Raw genomic sequence first — 26,107 nt, forward strand, 5'->3', positions numbered from 1 at the left:
TCCCCCAACTAATTCTAGTATATGGGAAACTATTTTTAAATGAAATGTAGCTAAGTTAAAAGATAGGGACACAGTATATGATTCCTTTTTAAATAGTAATAATTATATTTTTAGAAAGTACAACAAATGCTCAAATGTTCAAAGTGGTCAATCTCAGGTTTTTGTTTTTTAAAGATTCAGATAATTAAAAATGTGCAATTCTTTAATCTTTGGTTCAAATCATTAACTTTGGATTGTGTAGAATAATATCTGGCCCATAGAAGTTCCTTAATAGTTATTTGTTGAGTAAATGAATTAACGGCAATATATCCTTCAGAATGATTTTTTTTTAAAGCTTCTGTTTATGATGCCATTATTATATACTTAACAACATTAAGGCCAGCAAAGTAATGATACTCTTTTTAAGTACACTCACCGCTTAGCATTTTTTTAAAAAAGATTTTATTTAAGTAACTTCCACACCCAACGTGGGGTTCAAATTCACAATCCCGAGATCAAGAATCGCATACTCTACTGAATGAGTCAGCCAGGTGCCCCTCACCCCTTAACATTTCACACTGATGATCAATACACTGCCAAAGGAAGTTCTGGAGACAGAGGATTTTAAGATGTTTTCTTTCAGTGTTTTAAGGGTTCAGCCTTAAGGAGATGCCCTAGATAAGTAAGATAAGAAATGTGGAGCGGTGCCTGGTTGGCTGGCTCAGTCAGCAGAGTGTGCAACTCTTGATAATCGAGGTTGTAAGTTCCAGCCCCATGTTGGATGTGGAGATTACTTAAAAAACAAAAAATGTAATCTTGGCGGCCCTGGGTGGCACAGTTGGTTAGGTGTCCAACTCTTGGTTCCAGTTCAGGTCATGATCTCAGGATCAAAAGATCAAGCCCCGTGACAGGCTCCGAGCTGACTGAAGAGTCTGCTAAAGTTTCTCTTCCCTTCTTCTGCCCTTCCCTGCACTTGCGCTCTCTCTTCCTCTCTCTAAAATAAATAAGTAAATCTTAAAAGAAAAAAGTGATCTTGTGGGGTTATGTAGAAGAATGGCTTATATAACTCTTTCCTTAGGAAACCTCTGGATTAAGCCTCATACAGCCATACCTCAATTAATTGTATTTTGCAGATATTGTGTTCTCATTTTTTAAAAAAATAAACTGAAGGTTTGTGGCAACACTGCATCGAGCAAGTCTATTGGCGCCATTTTTCTAAAAGCATTTGCTCCCTTTGTGTCTCTGTGTCATGTTTTAGTTATTCTTGCAATTTTTCAAACTTTTTCATTATTATTACATTTGTATGGTGATCTGTGATAGTGATCTCAGCAGTGATGTCACTGCTGTAATTTTGGGGGGCACCACAAGCCACACCCATATAAGATAGCAAGCTTAATCAATAAATGTATTCTGACTGCTCCACGACCAGCTATTCCCTTATCTTTCTCCCTCTCCCTGGGTCTTCCTATTCCCTAAGACATACCACTATTGAAATTAGGCCAATTAATAACCTTAAACTGGCCTCTAAGTGAAAGGAAGAGTTGCATGGCTCTCATTTTAAATCAAAAGCTAGAGGGGCGCCTGGGTGGCATAGTCAGTTAAGCATCTGACTCTTGTTTTTGGCTCAGGTCATGAACTCAGGGTCCTGGGATTGAATCCTGTATTGGGCTTCATGTTCAGTTGCGAGTCTGCTTAAGGATTTCCTCTCCTCTCCTTCTGCCCGTTTTCTTGTCATTCTCTCTCTTTAAAATAAAAAAATTACTACTTAAATTACTACTTAAATTACTTTAAAAAAATCAAAAGCTAGAAATAATTAAGCTTACTGAGGAAGGTATATTGAAAACCAAGGTAGGGTGAAAGCTAGGCCTCTTATACCAGGTTAGCCAAGATGCGAATGCAAAGGAAACGTTCTTGAAGTAAATTAAAAGAGCCACTCCAGTGAACACACCAATGTGGAAAGTGGAACCATCTTATTTCTGATATGAAGAAAGCTTCAGTGGTCTGAAAAAAGACCAAGCCAGCCACAACATTGCCTTCAACCAAGGACTAATCCTGAGCAAAGCCGTAACTCTTTTCAATTCTATGAAGGCTAAGAGGTAAGGAAGCTGTAGAAGAAAAGTTGGAAGCTAGCAGAGGCTGGCTCATGAAGTTTAAGAAAAGAAGCCATCTCCGTAACATAAAAGTATAAGGCAAAGAAGCAAGTGTTGATGTAGAAGTCGCAGTATGTTACCCAGAAGATCTAGCTTCAGGTAAACAACCAGATTTTCAATGTAGATGAAACAGTCTTATAGTAAAACAAAATGCCATTTCCGACTTTCATAGCTAGAGAGGAGAAGCCAATGCCTGGCTTCAAAGCTTGCAATGACAGGCTGACCCTGTTGTTAGGGGCTAGTGCAGCTGGTGACTGATTTGAAGCCAGTGCTCATTCACCATTCCAAAAACCCTAAAACCCTTCAGAATTAAGCTAAATCACCTCTGCTTGTGTTCCCTAAATGGAATAGCAAAGCCTGGATGACAGTGTATCTGTTTATAACATGTTATTGAATATTTTAAGCCAGCTGTTTTGATCTATTGCTCAGGAAAAAATAAATTCCTTTCAAAATATTACTGTGCCTGGTCACCCAAGAGTTCTGATGGAGGTATACAAGATGAATGTTGTTTTCTTGCATGCTAACACAACAGCCATTCTGTAAGCCATGGACCAAAGAGTCAATTTGACTTTCCAGTTTTGTTATGTAAGAAATATACTTTGCAAGGCTATAGCTGCCATAGATAGTGATTCCCCCACGGATCTACACAAAGTAAATTGAAAACCTTCTGGAAAGGATTTACTTTTCTAGATGCCAATAAGAACATTCCTGATTCATGGGAAGAGGTCAAATACCAACATTAACGGGGGTTTGGAAGAAGTGGATTCCAGTCCACATGGAGGGCTTTGAGGGTTTTAAGACTTGTGTGGAGGAAGTAACTACAGATGTGGTGGAAACAGCAAAAGAACTAGAATTAGAAGTGGAGCCTGAAGGGTCATCTTGTTGGCTCAAGTAGGTTAAGTGTCCAATTCTTGGTTTCAGCTCAGGTCGTGATCTCAGGGTCATGGATCCAGTCTCACGTGGGGCTCTGTGCTCAGTGAGGAGTCTGCTTCAGATTCTTTCCTCCTGCCCCTCCCCCACTCAAGCCTGTTCTCATACTCTCTCAAGTAAATAAATAAATCTTAAAAAAAAAAAGTGCAGCCTGAAGATGGGACTGAACTGATGCAATCTCATGATAAAACTTTAACAGATGAGAAATTGCTTCTTATAGGTGAGCAAAGAACATGGTTTCTTGAGATGGAAACTGCTCCTCGTGAAGATGCTGTGCAGACTGTTGACGTGATGACAAAGGATTTAGACTATGACACAGCTGATAAAACAGAGGCAGGGTTTGAGAAGATCGGCTCCAATTCTGGAAGTTCTTAAACTTAAAATGCTATCAAACAGCATCACAAGCTACAGAGAAGTCGCTGGTGAAAAGAAGAGTCAACTGATGCAGCAAATAGCACTGTTGACTTATTTTAAGAAATTGCCATAGCAATTTCTGAATTTCTGAAGGCCCTAGTCTTCAGACCCTGATTTGTCAGCAGCCAGCATCACTGAGGCAAGACCCTCCACCAGTAAAAGGATTACAAGTCACTGAAAGCTTAGCATTTTTTAGCAATAAAGCATCTCTTAATTAACATATGTATATTGTCTTTTAGATATAATGCTATTGAATATTTAACAGACTACAGTACAGTGATAAACATAAACTTTATATGCATCGGGAAACCAAAAAATTAATTTGATTTCCTTTATGGTAGTATTCAATTTATTGTGGTGGTCTGGAACCAAACCCATAATATCTCCAAGGTATGCCAGGATTAGAATAAAAAAGCCAGCTGATTAACGGAGCACAAAAACTGATACTTGAAATTTTTCTATATGAAATTTCCTGAGGGCTTACCTTCCCTAATCTGGGAATCTTATAAAGTCAAATGTGAAAGTCACTTTTGGCTAACTCATTCAAACATGTTCTTAATACCTACTGCATGTTTTTGGTAATTTGCTATGTTGTAGGCACACAGAAGGAGAGGTAAGCCAAGAATCTGCAAATGGAGAGTTGATAGATATTTCTAAAAACTAACGTGAAGTGTACTCAGTTACAAAGTAAATGAAGGACAGCTGAAGTCACTGACTTATTTCTAACACAGTAAAAGTTACTATGAGCGCCTGATTTTAGCAGGCTGATAAAGTAGTCAGGTGTGCCACATAAAAAACTAGCAATATTTCTTCTAGACATCTTGAGATAGACATAGAAATGTGGGGAAAATGTTGAGGTCTGATTGAAAAAATATTCTATCGCTTATTTGGGAAATCATTTTGGGTGGCTGATACCCTGCTAAATTCAGTTTGGGGTTGATTAAGCAGAGATCAGGGTTTGTTCAGAGGCCTCATATCACCATCATACAGAGTAAAATCGTCATTTTTCAAGTTGCATAAAGGCCAATATGATTTTTGTGCCCATAGGAGACAATACAAATCCTCCAAATAAACAATTCTTTAAAGATATGCTGTCCTGGGGTGCCTGGGTGGCTCAGTGGGTTAAAGCCTCTGCCTTTCGCTCAGATCATGATCCCACGGTCCTGGGATCGAGCCCCACATTGGGCTCCCTGCTCAGTGGGGAGCCTGCTTCTCCCTCTCCCTCTGCCTGCCACTCTGCCTACTTGTACTCTCTCTCTGTCAAATAAATAAATAAAATCTTAAAAAAAAAAAAAAAAGAAGTGCTGTCCAACAGAACTTTCTGTGACAACAGAAATGTTCTGTATCTGCATGTCCAATGCAGTACTAGCCACTGAGGGCTACTGAGCACTGACAATAGTGAGACTAGTGTCTCACTAGCAACACTGTCTTAGTCTTAGCTAGTGAGATTAAGACACTGAATTCTTATTTATACTCTAATGAATTTAAATGTGAATAGCTAGATGTGGCTAGTGACTACCGACTGTATGGGATAGTGCAGCTCTAGAACCTAATAATTAACCAAGTTTAAACAAAATAAGGTTTGCTTTATTTATGCTAAGGAGAAGAAAAAAGCCACCTGAATTAACCCTGGAGAATAATCTCTAAGGTAAAAAGAAATGGCTTTAAGATATGGTCTGCAGGGGCGCCTGCATGGTTCAGTGGGTTAAGCCTCTGCCTTCAGTTCAGGTCATGATTTTAGGATCCTGGGATCAAGCCCTGCATCAGGCTCTCTGTTCGGCCGGGAGCCTGCTTCCTCCTCTCTCTGCCTGCCTCTTTGCCTACTTGCGTGCTCTCTCTCTCTGTCAAAAAACAAAAAACAAAAAACAAACAAAAAAAAACTTAAAAAAAAATATACAGTCTGCACAAGTGCACAAATCAGTAATAATTAGCAGAACTTGGGGTCCTCTATCATATTCACAACTTCAGTCTTTAGGATGCAAGCAACCCACAACTTCTTGAATTTATATTTTTTTGGTCTGCTTATTCAACATTTTTTTTTTTTTTAAATTTGAGAGGGAGAGAGCCCATGTGCATGAATGGGGGAGGAGAAGAGAGAGAGGGAGAGGACCAAGCAGACGTCATGCTGAGCATGGAGCCTGATGCAGGACTGGATCCCACAACCCTGAGATGGTGACCTAGTGGAAACTAAGAGTCAGACACTTAACCAAATGAGTCACCCAGGTGTCCCTCAACATCTCTAATAAACATTTTAAATTATTTCCACTTTATTCTACATTATCTGGCTAGCACATCAAACATATCTGAAGGAGAAAGCAACAGCGTATCTTTGGGAAGAAATAAAGGAACTTCATAATTCTTGAGTACTTCTATATACCAAGTTCTTCTTTTATCATCATCCCTATAAAGCAGATATCACCATCCCCTCATTTCAGAGGAGGAAATTGAAGTTCTGGCATGCCAAACAGCTGAACTACAAGCATACAGGTGGGCAATGACACAGCTACCAGATGAACCAAAACCTGGTTGATCCCTCAAACTTATGGTTTTTTTTTTTTTTTGTTTTTTGTTTGGGTTTTTTTAAAAGATTTTATTTATTGATTTGACAGACAGAGATCACAAGTAGGCAGAGAGGCAGGCAGAGAGAGAGAGAGAGAGAGGAGGAAGCAGGCTCCCCGCTGAGCAGAGAGCCCGATGCGGGACTCGATCCCAGGACCCTGAGATCATGACCCGAGCCGAAGGCAGCGGCTTAACCCACTGAGCCACCCAGGCGCCCCTGGTTTGTTTTTTTTGCCTACTATATTACACTGCCTCCCACATCCACTTTACAATGTAATTTTCAGAAATAAATTCCACAGTAAAAATAATGGTAATCCTTATTTTCCTCCCTCAATTTCTTCCACTGGTCTGTCCATCCATCTTCTGCCTCATTTGATAAAGAAAAAGAAGGAAGGAAGGAAGGAAGGGAGGAAGGAAGGAAGGAAGGAGAGAAAGAAAAAGGAAGAAAGAAAGAAAGGAAGGAAAAGATAAAGAAAAAGAAAAAAGAAAGAAAGAATGTGGTGTTTATAGATTGGTTTTAGACTATTTAAAAAGATCTAAAGGTATTACATTTAAAAATACTGTTTCCTTTCCGTTTTTAAACTACAGATTTTTAAATAATAAGCTCCTAGGACTTTAAATCACAAGAAGTTACCCAATGAGATACTTTAAAATTTCCTGCAAATGATTTATTAAAAATATTGAAAAAGGCAATTTCCAAATGCCATCTAAAATACTTGTTTCATTAGGAAAAAAAACAGGAACAAAAGAAATAATTAAAAACCCCTCAACTGTAGAACTCATGTCATCAACCCTATGTGTTACTCAGTTTTTATTTTATTCGCATAGTAAAACCTTCCCAAAGAAGAAACTAACATGTGTCATACGCTATGGAATCAAGCACAGCCACACAAGCACTTAAGGAAAATAAGGCAACACTTTACGAGCATCACAAAGTTTAAAAGTAAATTAACAGGTTGGAAAAAAAGCTATCTTTTTGATGGGGCATCTATAACATGGTGTATTTTTAGTGTTCTAAGTAATGGTAATCTTTTGAAATTTTGAAATTTTGTGTCTCAATGTAGATGACTAAAAAAAAAGTGTGGGGGGTGGCGGGGAGACGGCTGCAGTCCTTCAGTATTTTACAAGAATTTAGTGGTTATGATCATTATAGTCCTGGTTAACACTGACAGGGTTCCAATCCTGGTGCAATCCTTACTGGTTCTGTGACTTTGGGCAAGGCATTCTGACTCATTTTTGTCATCTGAAAAATGGGGATCAAAATTCCTAAGGTTTTTGGGAGGATTAAATGAGTTAATATAATATAATATGAGGTACTTGGATTATTCATGGAAATAAGGTTCTATTTTTTTTTCTAATTATCTACAGAACTGAAAAGACAAATAAGATAAAATAATTAACCTTAACTGACATTGGTGGATAGATTTTTTTAAAAGCTTTTTAAAAAATTTTAAGTATTTTCTACACCCAACATGGGGTTTGAACTTATAACCCCAAGATCAAGAGCTGCATACTCTACTGACTGAGCCAGCTAGGCACCCCAGCCGATGGATATTTTTTAAAGAGATGCCATAAGATGCCATATAATAAGTAATAATTAGTAATATATTTTACTGAGGACATCACAAAAGAAATGTTGGGGTAGTAAGAATGTCTGAAAGATATGTCAATATATTATGCTGAGAGCATACTATAGTAAATAAGCAATAGTTTTTGTATCTTGCGGGATGTTTCAAAAAATATAAAACAATGGGAGAAGTTGAGTAAGCTGTCTGACTATAATTCCAACTGGAAAATGGCATCTGAGATGGTTGTTTGGGTATACTGTAATATGGGCTCCACAACGCACAGATCATAGAAGGCTTCTAGAACTTAGAATGGAAGTCTTCCTTATAGAACGTATTTTCAACTGCATGTGGATTGTTATGATGAGTTTTCCAAAAGAGCACATTAGAGCATTTCTCCTACAGTATTACTTCAAATCTTTTTGCCTTCTTAAGGACTCCTTTATTTCCAAGTACTCTAGCTGCTCTTAGAATAATTTTTCCCTACTATAACCTGATGAAGGGAAAAGACAAAAAAAGGAAAAGAGAAACAAGACAGAAGAATGCCTTGATATTACGCGCCACCGATCTCCAAACAGGTTTAAGTGTTGTCAGAGCCCATAAGGATCTTGCTAGTGCTGTGCATATGGCAGTTCAACTCAGGCTACTCACCCCTCTCCTGACTTTTGGGGAGAACAGCAATGAGAAATCCTTATCTAGCCCCAGGCTGTGCAGAGAACTCTGACACTCAAGGAAAGACGACAGATGGAAAGTTCCTGGGTACTCAAGGAAGAAGAGTGAAGATGATTGGAAAAACTGAAGAATCTCTGCACTGGCAGGCACCTTAGAGGTCACTCAGTCTGGCCCTCTTTGTCCTGTAGGCTTCCTCTTCACTGCATCTCTGAGAGATGGCCCCCCAGCCTCTGCCTGAACACCACAATAACTGGGATCTTACTTCTTTGAGCCTGCTTGCTCCAAGCCAGAAATCTGAGCTATATCATAGATTTCCACATCATTTTCCTATCAAATTAACCACTACACCTTATGTATTTTGCCTCTTAAATCTGTTTACTGTTCCCCCTCCCATTACCTTAGTTGAGGCCTTTCTCATCTCCTTACATGGTCCTGCCAAGGTACCCAACTACTAGATTTCACCTCAAATACTTCACCTCCAATCCATCTTTCATGGCAGCCTATAAAGTGGATGTTCTAAAACACAAATTATAGCACGTTATCTCTCGGCTTAAAACCTTCTGATGGGTTACTATCACAGAGAGCAAAAAAGTCTCAGGTTTTAGCTTGAAACACACACTCATCAAACTCTTCTGCTCATAGCAGCTTGAAACGGCTGTGGTAGCCCAGGCACCGTGCTTGTTCCAGGGTTCGTGCTTTTGCTCCTGTTGCTGCCTTGGGTTGGAATACTCTTTGTTCCCTCTGTCCACCAGCTGAGTTAGTTCAGGAACTAGCTTCCAAAAGGCATCTTTTGGCACCCTCTCCTGGGTAATATAAAAAATATTCCATGTGTGTATCACTGTATTTATGATATACTACCGAAATCCTCCCGGTGAGTCCCTCAAGCAGGGACCATGTCACACCCTTAGCGCATGGCACAGGACTCATGGTAGCAAGTGTTCAGTATATGCCTAGTAAACACAAGGACTTTTTCTGAGGTGAATTAAAATTTCTGGTTCCACACCTGCTGTTGTACGGAAGTGCTGAATCACTATGCTGTACACCTGAAACTTATATTACACTGTATGTTGACGAACTGGAATTTAAAGAAAAAAAAAACTTAAAAAAAAAAAAGAATAATTATGGCTCCCATTGTCCAACTTTTGCTCCATGCAGCAATAAAAACCATCTCACCAGGGAAATCAAGCATTTGGGTAGTGCATAAAAAGGCAAAGTTTAAATACTATTTATATGACATTTTCTACTTACCTAAGTTGCTGTAGGTTGCACTACAGGGATTCAGGTCAATAGTATCTGAAACGTCTTCTTTTTCCTCGTCCCCTTCCAGTCCAGGTAGGGGCAAGGCTGCTGTGATGGGAGGGCAGGCTCCGTCATCTTGCCTCGCAACAACGGATCTTGGATCCCGAGGAGAGAAGTCCTCTGTCACTTCATGGGTCTTGTGACTGAAACAAATCAGACTGTGGTCACAGTGGCATTCAAAGGTCTGGTTAAAATTTAGATTTATGGAAGACATATACTTGCCAAAAATGTAATTAACAAGCCCCAGAGTCGCCATAATGGGTCCTATGGCCTGAAATACTTGTCTGAATAGAGGGCAGTCCTTCATCTAGGCTGATCCTCCTATTTATCTTGATTCCTACACATTGAGAATCCAGTTCGATAGAGGAGGCATAGTAATCTCAGAAGGAAGCCTGAGAATAAGAAGGTAAGAAATGAAACTAAGGCAGGAGGTGGTGATGGTAGTGGTGAAGGCTGAATGCTTAACTGGTTGAAGACAAAACACCCACATGCTTACATGCTTAGTGAACTATTTGGCATATTTGCTATACTGTAGTACTGTAACATCAAATAATTTACTATATAAACTTACTTTATTTCATATATAGAGTTTACTACATGCTAAAGTATTCAGTAAAGGATCAGGAATAAAGCTGGGATTAGACTAAATAAGGAGGTGAAGCAATTGCTTCAGAACATCAACTGCGGCCAGCAAAGTCTTGTTGTCAGGAGGACAGAATCCACAGCCTTTGCCCGAATGCATGCAGTAGGCAAGGTGAATGAAAATGAAAGGTCTGCATTCTCGTTAATCTCAATTAAAATGAACCTGAAAGATCCTGTTGGCCACATACCACAGTGTGGCATCCATACTACTTTGTGTTTCCAATCTTGTTTCACTGCTGCCTGCTCATTTGCTTATAGCTCTCTCTTCCAGTCTTCCCCACTTCCCATCCTGCCTGAACTGTCAATGCTTTGCTATAATTACAAGGGGATGGGATGGTCATTTAATGTTGGTAGAGAAAATTAGCCTAGTTAGAAAATCTCACTGGGCTAGCCAACAAAACAAATTTAAAATCAGGCATCTTTAACAGTTTCTGAGAGTGTTCTTACACTGTCACACACTCACCAACCCTTCTTTCCCCCTTTTTTGGTTTTGTTTTAATGTGGGCAAAGAGAAAGAAGGAAACATCTTATATACTATAGCATGTTATTTCTGGATTTTCAATTGGCAGTGAATCATAGTGACATTTACAAGTTTCTTTAAAAGAGGTACTTTGTTTCATCATGTGTCATCTGAACATATATCACCTGTGGATTTGAGGGAGTAGATCTGAAAAAGGAGTACCTTCTTATCAATCTTTCATTATGGAAATTATGCGTGTGTCTGAACAAAAAAATAAGCCTTGAAGTCTGCTGGATACACAACTTCAAAAATACTCTTTCAGAGCTGGCAGAGCCAGAGGTCTCTCTGTACTGGGAGTGAGCAATGAGCTGGAGCTTCCTTCCTGGGATCTGGCTCTCGAGGACAGTGGTAAGGTGGAAAGGAGCCACTCCACTGGCGGCCAGTAGGGTGGTGTATGTAAAGGAGGCCTCAAACAGTAGAGCATGCTGCCTCTTAACGGGCTGCCCTAGGACATCAACCCGAAAAAAGGGCTCCAAACAAAACTGGTTTCTCATAATATGGAGCATTACAAAATCACAGTGAGAAGGGGCCTTCGCTTCCCTGCCATTAGCAAAGACAAAGTAAAGTGACACTTCTGAGACCCTCTCAAATACCACATAGTGTCAAGGCTATAGGTCACTGGATAGTTACCAACATGTTTCAGAAGGAAAATGATCTTTATTGGGCAAAAGTTAATGTAAGTCATTTCTGATTTCAAAGTACAAGTATATATCTAAACATAAAGTGACATTCATTTCTTATTTTAGAGTTAATTTGAGAGGTTTCCTAAAATGCTGTTTTTAGGCTTCTAACCTCTGCAAGCTTGCTCTCGCCTTTTCTCTTTCCCCAATCTCCTCATTATTACTAAGACAGCTCTCTTTTCCATTATCAAAAGGGATTAGCAAAGGTTGGTTCAGAAACCACGACTATACCCTCCCTTGTCTGTTTTCCTCCATGCAATGGGCTATTTACCATGAGCCTCAGCTATTGTGAAGGCTACAGAAAGAGTTACTGCTATTAAACCACAAAGAATTCCCTGGGCCTGCTCCTCACATACATGAAACACAGCTCTGTGCTCCTATGGGCTTCTCACAACAAAATACGGATGCTAAAAAGCAAGAAATGTTAAAGACTCACCCACTGTACTCACTCATACAATTCCCCATTAAAGGGTAGTCTACAGGGCCGCCTTTGGTCTGTTAATCATGTCCTGAAGCTCTGATATACCAGAGATCCCACTGAGCTCAGGAAAACTACAGGTTGGGTAAGATACAGGTTTCGAATTCTGCACCTTAATATCATCCACTGCACCTTGACCTTTACCTTAGGGGTTTGGTCTGGGAAATGTGCCAAACTACCTCTGGGAAGCAAAGTGAAAACTAGTTTTATTAACTCTTTGAGGATCAGGGCAGGACAACCTATATTCCACATAAAGGTTAGTTTTCATAAGCACATTTTAAGTAAGTACACTGGTATATTATATCACCAATTAAAAGAATCATCAACTATAAAGAACTATGCAAAGGGAGCTGATGAAAGTGAAATCACAAGGAATTGCAAATGGATGCTAAGATGTTTAATCAGCAGTGACAGCAGAGTCTAAAAGGAAGAATTTTTTTTAAAAATGCATCAATGATATGTCATGTCTTGATGCTTGAGGGAGGAACAGCTCTATGTACGATGAAAATGGTAAAAGAGATGAGAAATGGAGAGGCTTTGAGAGTTCAAGCTTAGATGTGGTAACATGCTATGACTGAAAAATGAAAAAGAACTGAGAACAGCATCAGAGAAGGTTGACTCAGTCACTATGTATCAATAGACAAACTGTCTAGGAAGAAAGAAAGAAGTAAAATTTGACAATTTATCTAAGGCATATTAATTTTTTAAGGGAATATAATTTTTGACCATTGATTTCTTTGTGCCATATTTAGATATGAAATCCGAAAACCCTCCCAGGGGTGCCTGGGTGGCTCAGTGGGATAAGCCTCTGCCTTCAGCTCAGGTCATGGTCTCAGGGTCCTGGGATCGAGCCCCACATTGGGCTCTCTGCTCAAGCAGGGAGCCTGCTTCCCCCCTCTCTCTGCCTGCCTCTCTGCCTACTTGTGATCTCTGTCAAATAAATAAATAAAATCTTTAAAAAAAAAAAGATATATTTTTAAAAAGAAAACCCTCCCAAATAATAAAATGACACTTTCCAAATACAGATTTTATCTCCTAACAAAGGGGTTCATCACCAGTATTTCATCAAGAAATGTTTAAGGTAATGGACACCAAAATGAGAATCCGAGAAACCAGGTTCTGATTTCCTATTCCTTGATCATCTGTACCAACTAGAGGACAGCCTCAGAAAGGAGATAATGAACAAAATGAAAATGTCCCCCATTTCCTCCATGAGACAGAAAGTTTAAAAAGAACTTTAAAATGAAATTATAAGAAACTTGTTAGAATTTCTAATACACTATATCTTAGCACATCTTGAAATAACAAATATGACAAGGATAACTAGATTTTTCTCAGGTAAGTACAATTTGATATTCATTGTTATAAAACAGAACTATTAACTAATAAATGGCCCACGTAGAGGAAGTTATATCTTTTCTATTTCTACGAGTTAAATTCATGTTTAAACAATCCTTAGGTCTATAGTGCTATGCAGAATGTCTACAGTAACTATGGCATTGATACCTAGGTCCTTAATTGTCAGGCTGAGTCACACCCCGATTTAGTCTACTATTTTCCTGGACCCTCAGCATTTACTCTGTTTTCATAATGGAAGACAACACAAGTTCGTGTGTACCTCAGATTCCTCAACTGACTTTTTCCTTAATGACCAGTTTATAATTGAGATTTGGGATGGATAACCCAACACTTAAAAAATCAGGTCATAATCTCCAGGAAGACATCTCATTTTCTGAACATGGAGAATGAACTTAATGTGTTCAAAGGAAACTGTAACATTGTTACAGATTTGTCTGTTCTACAAACGAATCCCTTGGTAAGGTTATCTCTCATCAGTCTGCAACATTCATACATAATTCAAAGCTGCACAAGCAATCTCCTGTGGGAAGCTCACTTGGTTTACCCCAGGTGGTGGGATTAATCATTACACACCATCAAATGAAAATGATTTTTTTTTTTCTGGCAAATTCCTTCAATAAGATTTTTGTAAAAATTCTGTTAAATGTCTGAATGTACTTTTTTTTTTATAAAAAAGGCAAATCAAATTCTGCATTAGAGTCCTTTATGCATCCAAGTATTTCCACAATTTCTGTTCAACTTTATCTTAAAATTCAACCACTTCCATTCAGCTTCAGAAGGGACAGTAAATGAAATCAAGCTTCAACAGAGACCATCTGTCTCTTTGGGCAAATGGTATTCTAACCTCCCATTTGCCAGCTCTCTTCGGCAACAACATTTGTCTCTATTTGCCGAAGACAGCCAATTAATAAATGTGTGATTTTTAAAACCTCCTTTTACTCCTAAAATTCAGATCAAAGCATATCAGAAACAGCATATCAGTTTTCTTAACTGGTTTCAGAGCTGCTGATTTCTGGGGTTGTGGGGGATGATGGGCTTTTGTAGAGCTGGAATATATACCAACACATGAGGAGAGTTCAAAGTTATCAAATCCCACACCTTTAATCTATCAGAAGGAGGAAAAACTCTGTCTCTCTCTGTCCCTGTAACCCCTGCCAATGTGACATTTCCTAATCCTATCTTGGTTTCCAGGTCATCAATTTGATTTTGCTATATTTTCCAATTACTGGCATTCTCAGGTAGAAAAGTGTTGTGTCCATTGATCACTATCTTAGTGTCTCCAATTTTCCACTAAGCCTTCTGTAGTCTTTCACTGAAACCTTCAAACGTCTTCTCCTGAACTGAGATTAACCTTTCACTGAGATCTGATGGGTTCTTCCTAATATGTCTAACAGAAGTTGGTCAAACAAAGGTAGCTCTTACTAGTGTGAATGAAGTGGCTGGGTCTTGAAATGAGGAAGACTGGTAGCCATGAGCAAGGTCCTGGATAGACTCTAATCTTCAGACACTGCATGGTTTCACTTTTTCTTTTTTAAAAATAGATGTGAATAGCGAATTAAAAGTGTCTTTAAAGCACCGGACCGCGAGACAGAAAAGTAGATAAAAACACGGGCCACTGTAAATTACTGTCATGTTCATAATACTAAGAAAAATTACAGTTTTAAAATCCTATGAAATACGAAGTCAGAATGGGATCTGTGCAAATCAACAGAGAAGATAAACTAATCTTGGAAAAGAGCAATAAAAGAAGGCTGCCTTTCTCAACAGCGTTACAGCAGGAGCCTCTCATCACCATTTAGGCCTTGGCTCACTTCTAAAGAAAGGTGTGACATACTGATGTATATGTCCTGAGAAAGCAAGATATTAGACGAGAAGGACTACCCAAGGGAGGATAGGGGCCCTTGACTTTTTATGCATGCGCAGAAGCACTGGAGAAGCAACTTCTCCACTTTCCTCTTGTCTCCCTCCACTGCCTGTCTGCCCTTCGAGTCCGAGGAGGGAGAGGAGTATGTCACACCATGCTCTGAAAACACTGCGGGCTCATGGAGGGGACGGGAATCTGCTCCTACTCGACACTGCACAAGCTGTACGCTTTCCCAGGTCAAAACACTTCAGGGGGTTGAGGCAGTTGCTTTCATTTTGCAGATAGGGAAACTGAGCTCAGACGAAGTGAAATGAGTTGCCCGGGGTTACGAGGGTAACGTGGTAGTAGAGTCGGGATCTGAACTGGATTGTCTCCGAACTGACCCCCACCACACTGGCACCATAATGCAAGTCTGGTATATGGTAAAGACTCGACCGTAAATGCCTGATTGTGAAGATGAAGAAGTAAGAGTGCTTTGCAAAGAACAGAATTATTATTAAAATTATTAGAAGCTATTATAAAAGGGTATTAATGGCTACAGATGTGTCTACTTTTGAAAAATTCTAAACAACGTAGTTATTTACATTGCAAAAGGATTACTTCAAAAAGGAGCTGCTTTATTTTCAACATTTTGAGGAACCTCCATGCTGTTTTCCAGAGTGGCTGCACCAGCTTGCATTCCCACCAACAGTGTAGGAGGGTTCCCCTTTCTCCGCATCCTTGCCAGCATCTGTCAACCCAGCAATTGCACTATTGGGTATTTACCCTAAAGATACAAACATAGTGATCCAAAGGGGCACGTGCACCCGAATGTTTATAGCAGCAATGTCCACAATAGCCAAACTATGGAAAGAACCTAGATGTCCATCAACAGATGAATGGATCAAGAAGATGTGGTATATATACACAATGGAATACTATGCAGCCATCAAAAGAAATGAAATCTTGCCATTTGCGACAACATGGATGGAACTAGAGCGTATCATGCTTAGCGAAATAAGTCAAGCAGAGAAAGACAACTATCATATGATCTCCCTGATATGAGGAAGTGGTGATGCAACATGGGGGCTTAAGTGGGTAGGAGAAGAATCAATGAAACAAGATGGGATTGGGAGGGAGACAAACCATAAGTGACTCTTAATTTCACAAAACAAACTGAGGGTTGCTGGGGGGAGGGGGTTTGGGAGAAGGGGGTGGGATTATGGACATTGGGGAGGGTATGTGCTTTGGTGAGTGCTGTGAAGTGTGTAAACCTGGTGATTCACAGACCTGTACCCCTGGGGATAAAAATATATGTTTATAAAAAATAAAAAATTAAAAAAAAAAAAAGGAGCTGCTTTAGTACAGAAAGACTGCGTTCACAGATGCACCATCACAACCGCCTCTGCATTTGCTGAGTACGGTACTGTACTTAGATATATGTCTCCTAACGATATCACTCCAAGTAAGGCTTGTTATTCCTGTAACAGGGAATCTGAACAGCAGCCAAAACGTACATAGTATTTATTGTGTGTCTGTTCTAAGCCAGGATTCTCAAAAGTGGCACTACTGACATTTCGGACCAGATAATACTTGCTGTGAAGGGATGTCCTGTGCATGGTAGGATCCTACTAGCATCTCTTGCCTCTACCCAGGTGTTGGAACCACTCTCTCCTTCCCTAGTCATGATGACTAAATGGTCTCAGACACTGTCATGCCTTGGGTGGAGGTAGGGAGGGGAGAACAAAATCTACCCTCTTCTCACAGTTTTTCCTAAATTCTTCTAAGTCTCACAATAATGCTCTAGGCAGATTATTATCTCTCTTTTACAAATGAAGAAATTAGAGTCCAGAGAGGTTAAGTCATTTGCCTCAGGTAACACAGCTGCTAACTGGTGGAAGAGAGATTAAAACCTAGGGTTTGTGGTCTAAACAGATACCTTACTCTGCCTCTCAGTTTACAGATGAGGTAACCTGAACCAGGGCTTGTCCAAGATGACAGAGCTAATAAGTGGTGAAAGCAGGTTTCAAATCCAGGACTGAGTGACTTCAAAGTCAATGTTCTAAAATATTATGCTAATTGTTATTAGGCTGTAGTGTGACTAAGAATTACCTTGGGAACTTGCTAAAGATGCAGATTTGCGGCTCCCACCTCTAGGGACAAATTTAACAGCTCTGGGGGATGGCCCAGGAATCTGAATTTATATAAACAACCCAGGAGATTCTGACACAGTTGGTCCTAGTGCCTCAAGTATAAAAAGGATCAACGTGTAAAAAGTGAGCATGAAAATTTTAAGTTGGGGGGGCGCCTGGGTGGCTCAGTGGGTTAAGCCTCTGCCTTCAGCTCAGGTCATGATCCCAGAGTCCTGGGATCAAGCCCCGTGTGGGACTCTCTGCTCAGCAGGAAGCCTGATTCCCCATCTCTCTCTCTGCCTGCCTCTCTGCTTACTTGTGATATGTCAAATAAATAAATAAAATCTTAAAAAAAAAAAAAAGAAAAGAAAATTTTAAGTTGGAGCATTGCTGCTCAGAAGTGACATAAAGGGAAACAAAATAATTCAAGTAGTCACAGATGAGAGATTCATAAAGGGCTATTAAAAAAAGAGGAGGGGGCTGTTTTGGAACCAATCCTTACCTTCTGAGGTTTATTCTTAGAATACAATTATACAAACTCACAATATGTTAGAAAACAAGGATTTGGTCTAGTATGACATTCACAGTTTTTAGTTGGAGCCCTGTCTGGATAAAGTTACCTCTGAAAATAAGAAGCAGCATCTGTGAGAGAAGCAATAGGTCGAGGCTCCCGACATGCAGCATGACCTCAATTCCCAGTATCAACAGAGGACAGAGATGAGCAAAAAGGGCAGACTGCTGGGCCAGGGTTCTTTTCCTAAAATCTCTATTTTGTTCTGCTGTTCCTCTGTTCCACATCCTTGTGACCTGTCAAGGTCATATCTGAACTACCTAAAGGTCTTCAAGGCCTTTCACAATGAGGCTGCAATGTATGTTTCCCTCCTTACTCCAAATTTCTTTAGCTCCACACAAACCAATGTATTTCTACATCGTAACTTCCTATACCTTGGACACACTATACTCTCCATCTGTGCTGAACCTACTTTCTCTGTCTACCTAGATTTGCTTCCCTTCTTTTCATCATCTACTTCAAACTCAGTCATTAAAGACTATGCAGGCCTCAAGTTGGCCAAGACATCTTTGTGTCTTCAGGACTCTTCCTTCTCTGAACACTGATAACAGGTGTTCTGGAAAAACATTCATATCCCCCCATTCATATGTTGAAGCCCTAAACCCCAGTGTGGCCATATTTGGAGATACTTAAGATTAAATGAGGGGATAAGGGTGGGACCCTGTCCTATAGGATTACTGTACTCACAACAAAAGATACCAGAGGGCTTGGTCTGTCTCTTCCTCTGCACACAAGGAAAGTGAGGACATAACGAGAAGGTGGTCATTTCTGCAAGGTAGGAAGAGAGTCGTCACCAGAAACCAGTTCAACTGGAACCCTGACCTTGGATTTCTGCCCTCCAGAACTGTGAGCAAATACATTTTTGTTGTTTAAGTCACCCAGTCTGTGGTATTTTATTTATGGTAGCCCACACAGACTAATACGAAGGGACAGAGAATTATAGCAAACACCCAATAAATGGGTGTTGAATAAATCAAATCAGGTGGGATCTGGACAGCAAGGCACTAGAGGATATTACTACGGTTCTGTACCTGCATTCCTCCCAGTAAAATCCCAGCCTGCACCACCATGGAGACTGGCATCAGGACAGGTTCCAGTGTGGGGCAGGCCATCTCCCTGATGCAGACTGGAGCTCTGTCCCTGTGCCAGCAGCACAGAAAGGCCAAAGGCTGACTCCTGAGGCTCTTTTAATACAGGAGAACTAGACTGGGAGTGGGGAGCGGGCCAGTGTGCACCGCTGTTATGTTGTTGTTGTTTAAAGATTTTATTTATTTATCTGACAGACAGAGATCACAAGTAGGCAGAGAGGCAGCAGAGAGACAGAGGAGGAAGCAGGCTCCCCGCTGAGCAGAGAGCCAGATTTGGGGCTCGATCCCAGGACCCTGAGATCACGACATAAGCTGAAGGCAGAGGCTTTAACCCACTGAGCCTCCCAGGTGCCCCTGTTGTTGTTGTTCTTTGCCAAGCCTTTCTCCCTGCTATTAACAAATCACCATTATCAAGGCACCATATGAGAACAAACTGCTTCTCCTGGAATTAAACTTTTAAATATTACCTGATAACTCTAATCCATACTCTACTGCAGTTATGTTAAATAATCACTGGCTGAAACTGTGGCCTCGAGGTCTGAAAACAGGCCTGGAAATGAGAAACTCAAATTTCATTTCAGCGCTGCCACAACCACTACTCTGCCCCTGCCTCCCATCATTCATCTATAAAATGAGTATAGTGACATTTATAGGAGTATGTATTAATTAGGAAATTCATATTAAGTGCTTTTAAGAGAGTGAGCAACTATGTTCAACTATGCCCGTTTTGAGTACTTTGAGACTGCTCAACTGCTCGATGAATCAGGACGTATCTCTTCCTGGTCACAGACTTCCCTTCTTGCACTGAGACTGACTTTATAAAAGACATGGTAGAAACCAACGGACTCAACAACCACCATCAAGAGTGCAAAAAAGAAAAAAAATCATTCAGGGGCCAAACACCTCTGAAGTCAGACTCTGGCTCTGCTATCTATTTGCATAGGAGCCCTGGGAATGTCGATGAGACTCTGTTTCTCAAGATCTTATAAAATAGGAAGGATGCACTGTCATAGATGTTGAGACAACTGAGATAACGTGAGTGAAAGTGTTTTAAGAATTATACAGTAAGGGGCGCCTGGGTGGCTCAGTGGGTTAAGCCGCTGCCTTCGGCTCAGGTCATGATCCCAGGTTCCTGGGATCAAGTCCCGCATCAGGCTCTCTGCTCAGCAGGGAGCCTGCTCCCCACCGCCCCCCACCGTCTGCCTCTCTGCCTGCTTGTGATCTCTCTCTCTGTCAAAGAAATAAATTAAAAAAAAAAAAAGAATTATACAGTAAGATACTGGTGTTTACCTTCAGATTCATTAGGCTAACAAGGAAACAAAACTGACCCAATACATGGGGAAGTCTCAGTTGGATTCTTCACTTTGGAATATATTCATTATGAGACTCTAGGCAAGTACCTTACTTCTCTGGAGTTTTATCACCTTCCAGAAGGGAAAGGAATGTAAAGCCATCTGAAGACCATCCCATCATGGTACACTTAAACAATCATTCTGCATCATTCTGTGATTAGGACCAAGTGAGATGTTTATCAGTTCTCTGTAAAACAGGATTATTTAGAATTTCAACAGTAAGGGCTTTATGAACTCATCTAACTTTAGGACCAATATATCAGCAAATGTAGATGTGATCTTTATAAATGCTTGTAGTCCAGAAGTTTCTTTAGAGCAAGGACTATGTGATCAGGAGAGCAAGCAGCTACTTTCAGCTTCTGTCTCCAATTTTTTTCTTTATGAGGAATAGGAATTTGATCTTCAGAGGCCAGTGTGGTCCCCAGCATGAAAAGATGACTTTGATAGGATTCTTTTGGCAAAGAGTAGAGATAATGCAAATTAAGGTATAACTGGAGCATAAGCATCAAAAAAATTCAAGTTTCTAACTGACCTTTACAGAGAGAAGGACATTGCATTTTACCACAGTCTAAAAAGTGCTCAGACTTTTTTTTTTTTTTTTTCCCATACACACATGAATATAAAGAGACCCAGACTCTAGGTACTTCAGGGAGTTGCAAAACTGTGCGGTGTCTGGCTAGAATAGACACCAGCCACTAGCATGCCTGACAACCATAGACAAATCAGATATTATAGCATAGTCTGGAGACTTGGCCAACTTTTTCTGTGAAGTCAGTAATATTTTAGGCCTTATAGGCCATATGGTGTCTGTTGCACTTAACGTTGCTGTTATAATGCAAAAGTAGCCATATACAACATACAAATGAATGAGTGTGGCTGTTTTCCAATAAAACTTTGTTAGAGAAACAGGTAGACAAGTTGGATCCACCTGTATGCCATAGTTCTCCAACTTTTGGTCTATACTCTTGAACCTTTTAGTGGATTAGAAAGCTCCTAGGATTGACTCCTGGATTATTGAGGACTCTCAATAAGGACTCTAAGAAGATCAAAAAGATCTTGGAAGGATAAAGGAAAAGCTTATATAGACGAATGGCATTCTTAAGGGAGTAAAGGTGTGCCAAATCTTATCTGCCTGTCCAAAATAGAAGTTGGTGGAGGTTTGGGCAGAATCCCAGCAGTGTGAGGCATAGCTGAATTCCTTAGATGTTTCTGGGAGTCCGAGAGAAAACAGATATAAATGACACACAGAAACGCATGCTGGGGATCTTTGCTAATTAGGAAGATGTTGTTTCAGGGCTGATGAAGCCAGAAAGTCTTGCCAAAACAGGCCATTCGTGAGCAAGTGAGATCTTAAACTTTGGCTGGAAATATTATCGTTATTTGGGGTGAGTTATAGTATTTTCTTAGGTATTGGCTAAGGTTTTCTAATTGATTAGAAAAAAAAATTTGAACTAAATTTTTAAGGACATATGATTGGCAATAGATACTACCTACTGATTACAAAATAAAGATGATTTAATCAATAATAAATTTACCACACTGATTATTGAAAAGACTACTAACGACATAGTTGAGAAAGAAGGAAATTGAATCCAAAAAAAAGGAGTGAAATGAAGATGGAATAGTGTAAAAAAAAGTGACAAACATGTGAATAAATCCAAAATGAAAAGGATGATGTGATCGGAAGTGACTAAGGGTAGGGCAAGTTTCTTAAAACTAGGCAGTCAGTAGAGAATCCAAGGAAGTGACATTTAAATTGATAGTTGAGGGACGCCTGGGTGGCTCAGTTGGTTGGGCGGCTGCCTTCGGCTCAGGTCATGATCCCAGCATCCTGGGATGGAGTCCTGTGTCGGGCTCCTTGCTCTGCAGGGAGCCTGCTTCTCCCTCTGACTCTGCCTTCCACTCTGTCTGCCTGTGCTCCCTCTCCCTCTGACAAATAAATAAATAAAATCTTTAAAAAAAAATTGATAGTTGAATGGGGCACTTGGGAGGCTCAGTTGGTTAAGTGTCCGACTCTTGATTTCAGCTCAGATTATGTGTTCAGGACTGAGATCAAGACCACGCTGGACTCCATGTTGGGCAGGGAGCCTGCTTGGGATTCTCTCTCTCCCTCTTCTGCAACACCACCCCCATCTCTATCTTAGACAAATAGACAAGTAGCCAGCAGAATGACAAGGAGCCTGCCATACAAAGATCTGAAGAAAGCATTCCAGAGAGAGAATAGCTGATAAAAAGGGATTATGTTTGGCATGTTTGAAGAACAGAAAGAAAGAAAACTGTTCTGTGAGAAGCTCATGCACAAGAGGATGAGTAGGAGATAGGTTAAACAGGTAGGCAGTGGTCATATTACGTATGGACTTCCTTCATTGTGTTGACACTATGGTTATTCTTGAGAGATTAGAGATTAAAACAGGGAGATCAATTAGGAAAATACTTTTCCTAAATGGAAAGGAAAATGCTTTTCCTAAATGGAAAAGGAAAATCAGATGAGATGAGGGTGGCCTGGACCAGTGTGGTAGAAGCAGAGATGGAAAGAAGTAAACAGATTTGGCATATATTCTAGAGGTTGAATTAATAAGATTCACTGATATTTTGCATGTAGGGGGTGAGGAAAAGAAAGACCATGGGTGACTGCTACTTTCCTGGAACGAGTAACTGGATGGATAGTGGGATCATTTACCAAGAAGGGAAGACCTGGGATGGAATAGATTTGTAGGGAAAAATCAAGAGTTCTGTTTTGGACATGTTTCATTTGAGATGTCCACTTGATGTTCAAGTGGAAATGCCAAATGGGTAAGTATGTGAATCATGGGGGAGGTCCAGAAAGGAGTCATCAGAATATATTTATATTTAAAATCTTTTTCTTTAAGATTTTATTTATTTGACAGAGAGAGAGTGCACAAGCTGGGGAAGTTGGGGGAGTGGGGCACAGGGAGAGGAAGAAGCAGGTTCCCTGCTCTGCAGAGAGCCTGATGTGGGGCTCAATCCCAGGACCCTGGGATCATGACCTGAACCAAAGGCATATGCTTAACTGACTGAGCCACGCAAAAACCCCTAGTATTTAAAATCCTGATACTAGATGCTGTTTAGCCAGGAGTTAGTCATTAAAGTTTAAAGAATCCTTTCTAACATATGGTCATGATGGGAGGAAAAAAAAAAAAAAAGAACTTACCTTTTGGAGATACATACTAAACATTTACAACAAAATGTCTGGAATTTGTTTCAAAATAACAGGAGAAGGAAATAAGGGTATAGATGAATCAAAACTGGCCATAAACTGGTAATTGTTGAAATGTGGTTTTAGGGCAAATGGTGGCTCATTTTACTAATTTATCTACTTTTGTATATGTTTAAAATTTTCTTTCACAAAAAACTTTAACATGAAAATAAATAAAGGACCCATTTTAAGACAGTATCCAATTAAAAGGTAGTCCTAGGGCGCCTGGGTGGCTCAGTGGGTTAAGCCGCTGCCTTTGGCTCAGGTCATGATCTCAGGGTCCTGGGATCGAGTCCCGCATCGGGCTCTCTGCTCAGCAGGGAGCCTGCTTCCTCCTCTCTCTCTCTCTCTCTCTGCCTACTTGTGATCTCTTTCTGTCAAATAAATAAATAAAATCTTTTTAAAAAGGTAGTCCTAAAGTACTGATGTCATGGTAAACCTTATAAATAAGGCACTCAGAAAGGAAGGAAGCCAGAATAACTGAGGTTCAAGAGCAAGAAGGTAAATAAGATTAAACAGGTGACAAAATTCACATATATAGGGCCTTCTGCAGTGTGGGGATATGACTGGATTTACATTAAGAAAGCTGTTCTAAAAACAGACTACAGGGGTAAGACATTCAGCAAGGATTATTCTAAATTCTGGTGCCCTAAATGGAATTTATAAAGAGGCTAACCCTATTGCTAGATACTGTGCTAGATGCTTTACAGTTATCAATTTAGTGCTCACAGTAGCTCTATAAGGTAGGTATTATTATCTCTATTGTACAGGTTGGGAAGCTTCAGCTTAGAGAGGTTAAGTCAAAAGCCACACAACTACCAGTAGTATAGATGGAATTCAAATCTTAGTCTGACTCTAGTGCTTTTCTCACTAAGTGATATTATTCCTCATGATATGGACACCAAAGAGCTGGAGAGATGGTAGGTAGGCTAGTGCTTCTAAAAACAATAGTGAAGGAATTCCCACGGGATTATAGACCAGAATAACCACTAAATTACCTTCTCTTCATCCAGACTAGTCAGATAGAAATGATGCCTATGGATATATTCCCGAGTCAAAATTTGACTAATATCATGGTAAACAGTATTTCCACTTTGCAGCCCATTTTCAATAGTACTGCCAATAGAGATTTTATTTAAAAAAAAAAAAATGGGGGCACCTGGTTGGCTGAAGCATGCAACTTTTGATCTTGGGGTTTTGAGTTCAAGCCCCACATTGGGTGGAGAGATTATTTAAAAAATAAAATCTTAAAATAAAAATTTAAAACAAAAAAATTTAAAAAGTCACACACTAGGGGTGCCTGGGTGGCTGAGCTGGTTAAGCGTCTGCCTTTGGCTCATGTGATGATTCCAGGGTCTTGGGCTCGAGCCCCTTACTGGGCTCTGTGCTCAGTGGGGACCCTGCTTCTCCCTCTCCTTCTGCCACTCCCCCTGCTTGTGCTCTCTCTCTCTCAAATAAATAAATAAAATCTTTAAAAAAAAAAGTCACACACTTTCCCCCTTAGAAACAGTTTCTGCCCTAGGGTGCCTGAGTGGCTCAGTGGGTTAAAGCCTCTACCTTTGGTTCAGGTCATGATCCCAGGGTACTGGGATCAAGCCCCGCATCGGGCTCTCTGCTCTACGGGAAGCCTGCTTCCTCCTCTCTCTCTGCCTGCCTCTCTGCCTACTTGTGATCTCTGTCTGTCAGATAAATAAATAAAATCTTAAAAAAAAAAAAAAAAGAAGAATAAGAAAAGAAACAGTTTCTGCCCCAAAATCTAAAGATAAGGGCCAAATATTTCAACATATCATGTAAGCCTCTTCACATCTTGTCTCAGCACTTCTCAAACTTTTTGTTTGCAGGATTCCTTTACACTTAAAAATTATCGACAAGTTCAAGGGCGTTTGTTTATGTGAATTCTACCAATTGATACCATATTAGAAATTAAAAATAAGACAATTTAAAAATAGTTACTAGTTCATTTAGAAATAATAAACCCTTTAAAAATAGGGTTATTTTATTTTATAACATCATTTTCAAATCTCTTTAGTATCTGACCTAAGAGAAGACAGCTGAATTCTCACATGTGCTTCTGCATTCAATCGGCTGTGATATGCTGCTTTGGTTAAAATACAGTCGACTCTTGAACAGCGCAGGGGTTAGGGGAACTATAGTCAAAACCTGTGTACAGGGGCACTGGAGTGGCTCAGTGGGTTAAGCCTCTGCCTTCTGCTCAGGTCATGATCTCAGGGTCCTGGGATCGAGCCCTGCATTGGCCTCTCTGGTCAGCAGGGAGCCTGCTTCCCCTTCCCTCTCTGCCTGCCTCTCTGCCTACTTGTGATCTCTGTCTATCAAATAAAAAAAATCTTTAAAAACAATTAAAAAAAAGGCCTGTGTATAAATCTGACTCCCCCAAAACTTAAAAATAGTAACCTACTATTAAGCAGGTCTTAGTTATAGCCAATTAACACATTTTTAAAAAAGATTTATTTATTTAAGAGAGAGAGGGAGCAATGCAAGTGAGCACAAGCAGGAGGGCCAGAGGGAAAGAGAATCTGAAGCAGCTCCACGCTGAGTGTGGTGCCTGATGAGGAGCCTGATCTCATGACTCCTGAGTTTATGACCTGAGCTGAAACCAAGAGTCCACTGCTTAACTGTGCCACCCAGGTACCCCAATT

At 40.1% G+C, this 26,107-nt stretch overlaps 1 protein-coding gene across 4 annotated transcripts in view; it reads right to left on the reverse strand.

Annotated features, from left to right (window-relative positions):
• Positions 1–26,107, reverse strand: part of PEAK1 (pseudopodium enriched atypical kinase 1) — a 312,205-nt gene that overhangs the window by 34,545 nt on the left and 251,553 nt on the right. For all 4 annotated transcript variants that reach the window (XM_059371768.1, XM_059371770.1, XM_059371769.1 and 1 more), the window contains one exon: positions 9,518–9,711. In XM_059371768.1, the coding sequence (XP_059227751.1) occupies positions 9,518–9,711 (194 nt within the window). The remainder of the gene's footprint in view (positions 1–9,517; positions 9,712–26,107) is intronic.

This window comes from Mustela nigripes, chromosome 13, assembly GCF_022355385.1.
Source record: "Mustela nigripes isolate SB6536 chromosome 13, MUSNIG.SB6536, whole genome shotgun sequence".
Lineage (NCBI taxonomy): Eukaryota > Metazoa > Chordata > Mammalia > Carnivora > Mustelidae > Mustela > Mustela nigripes.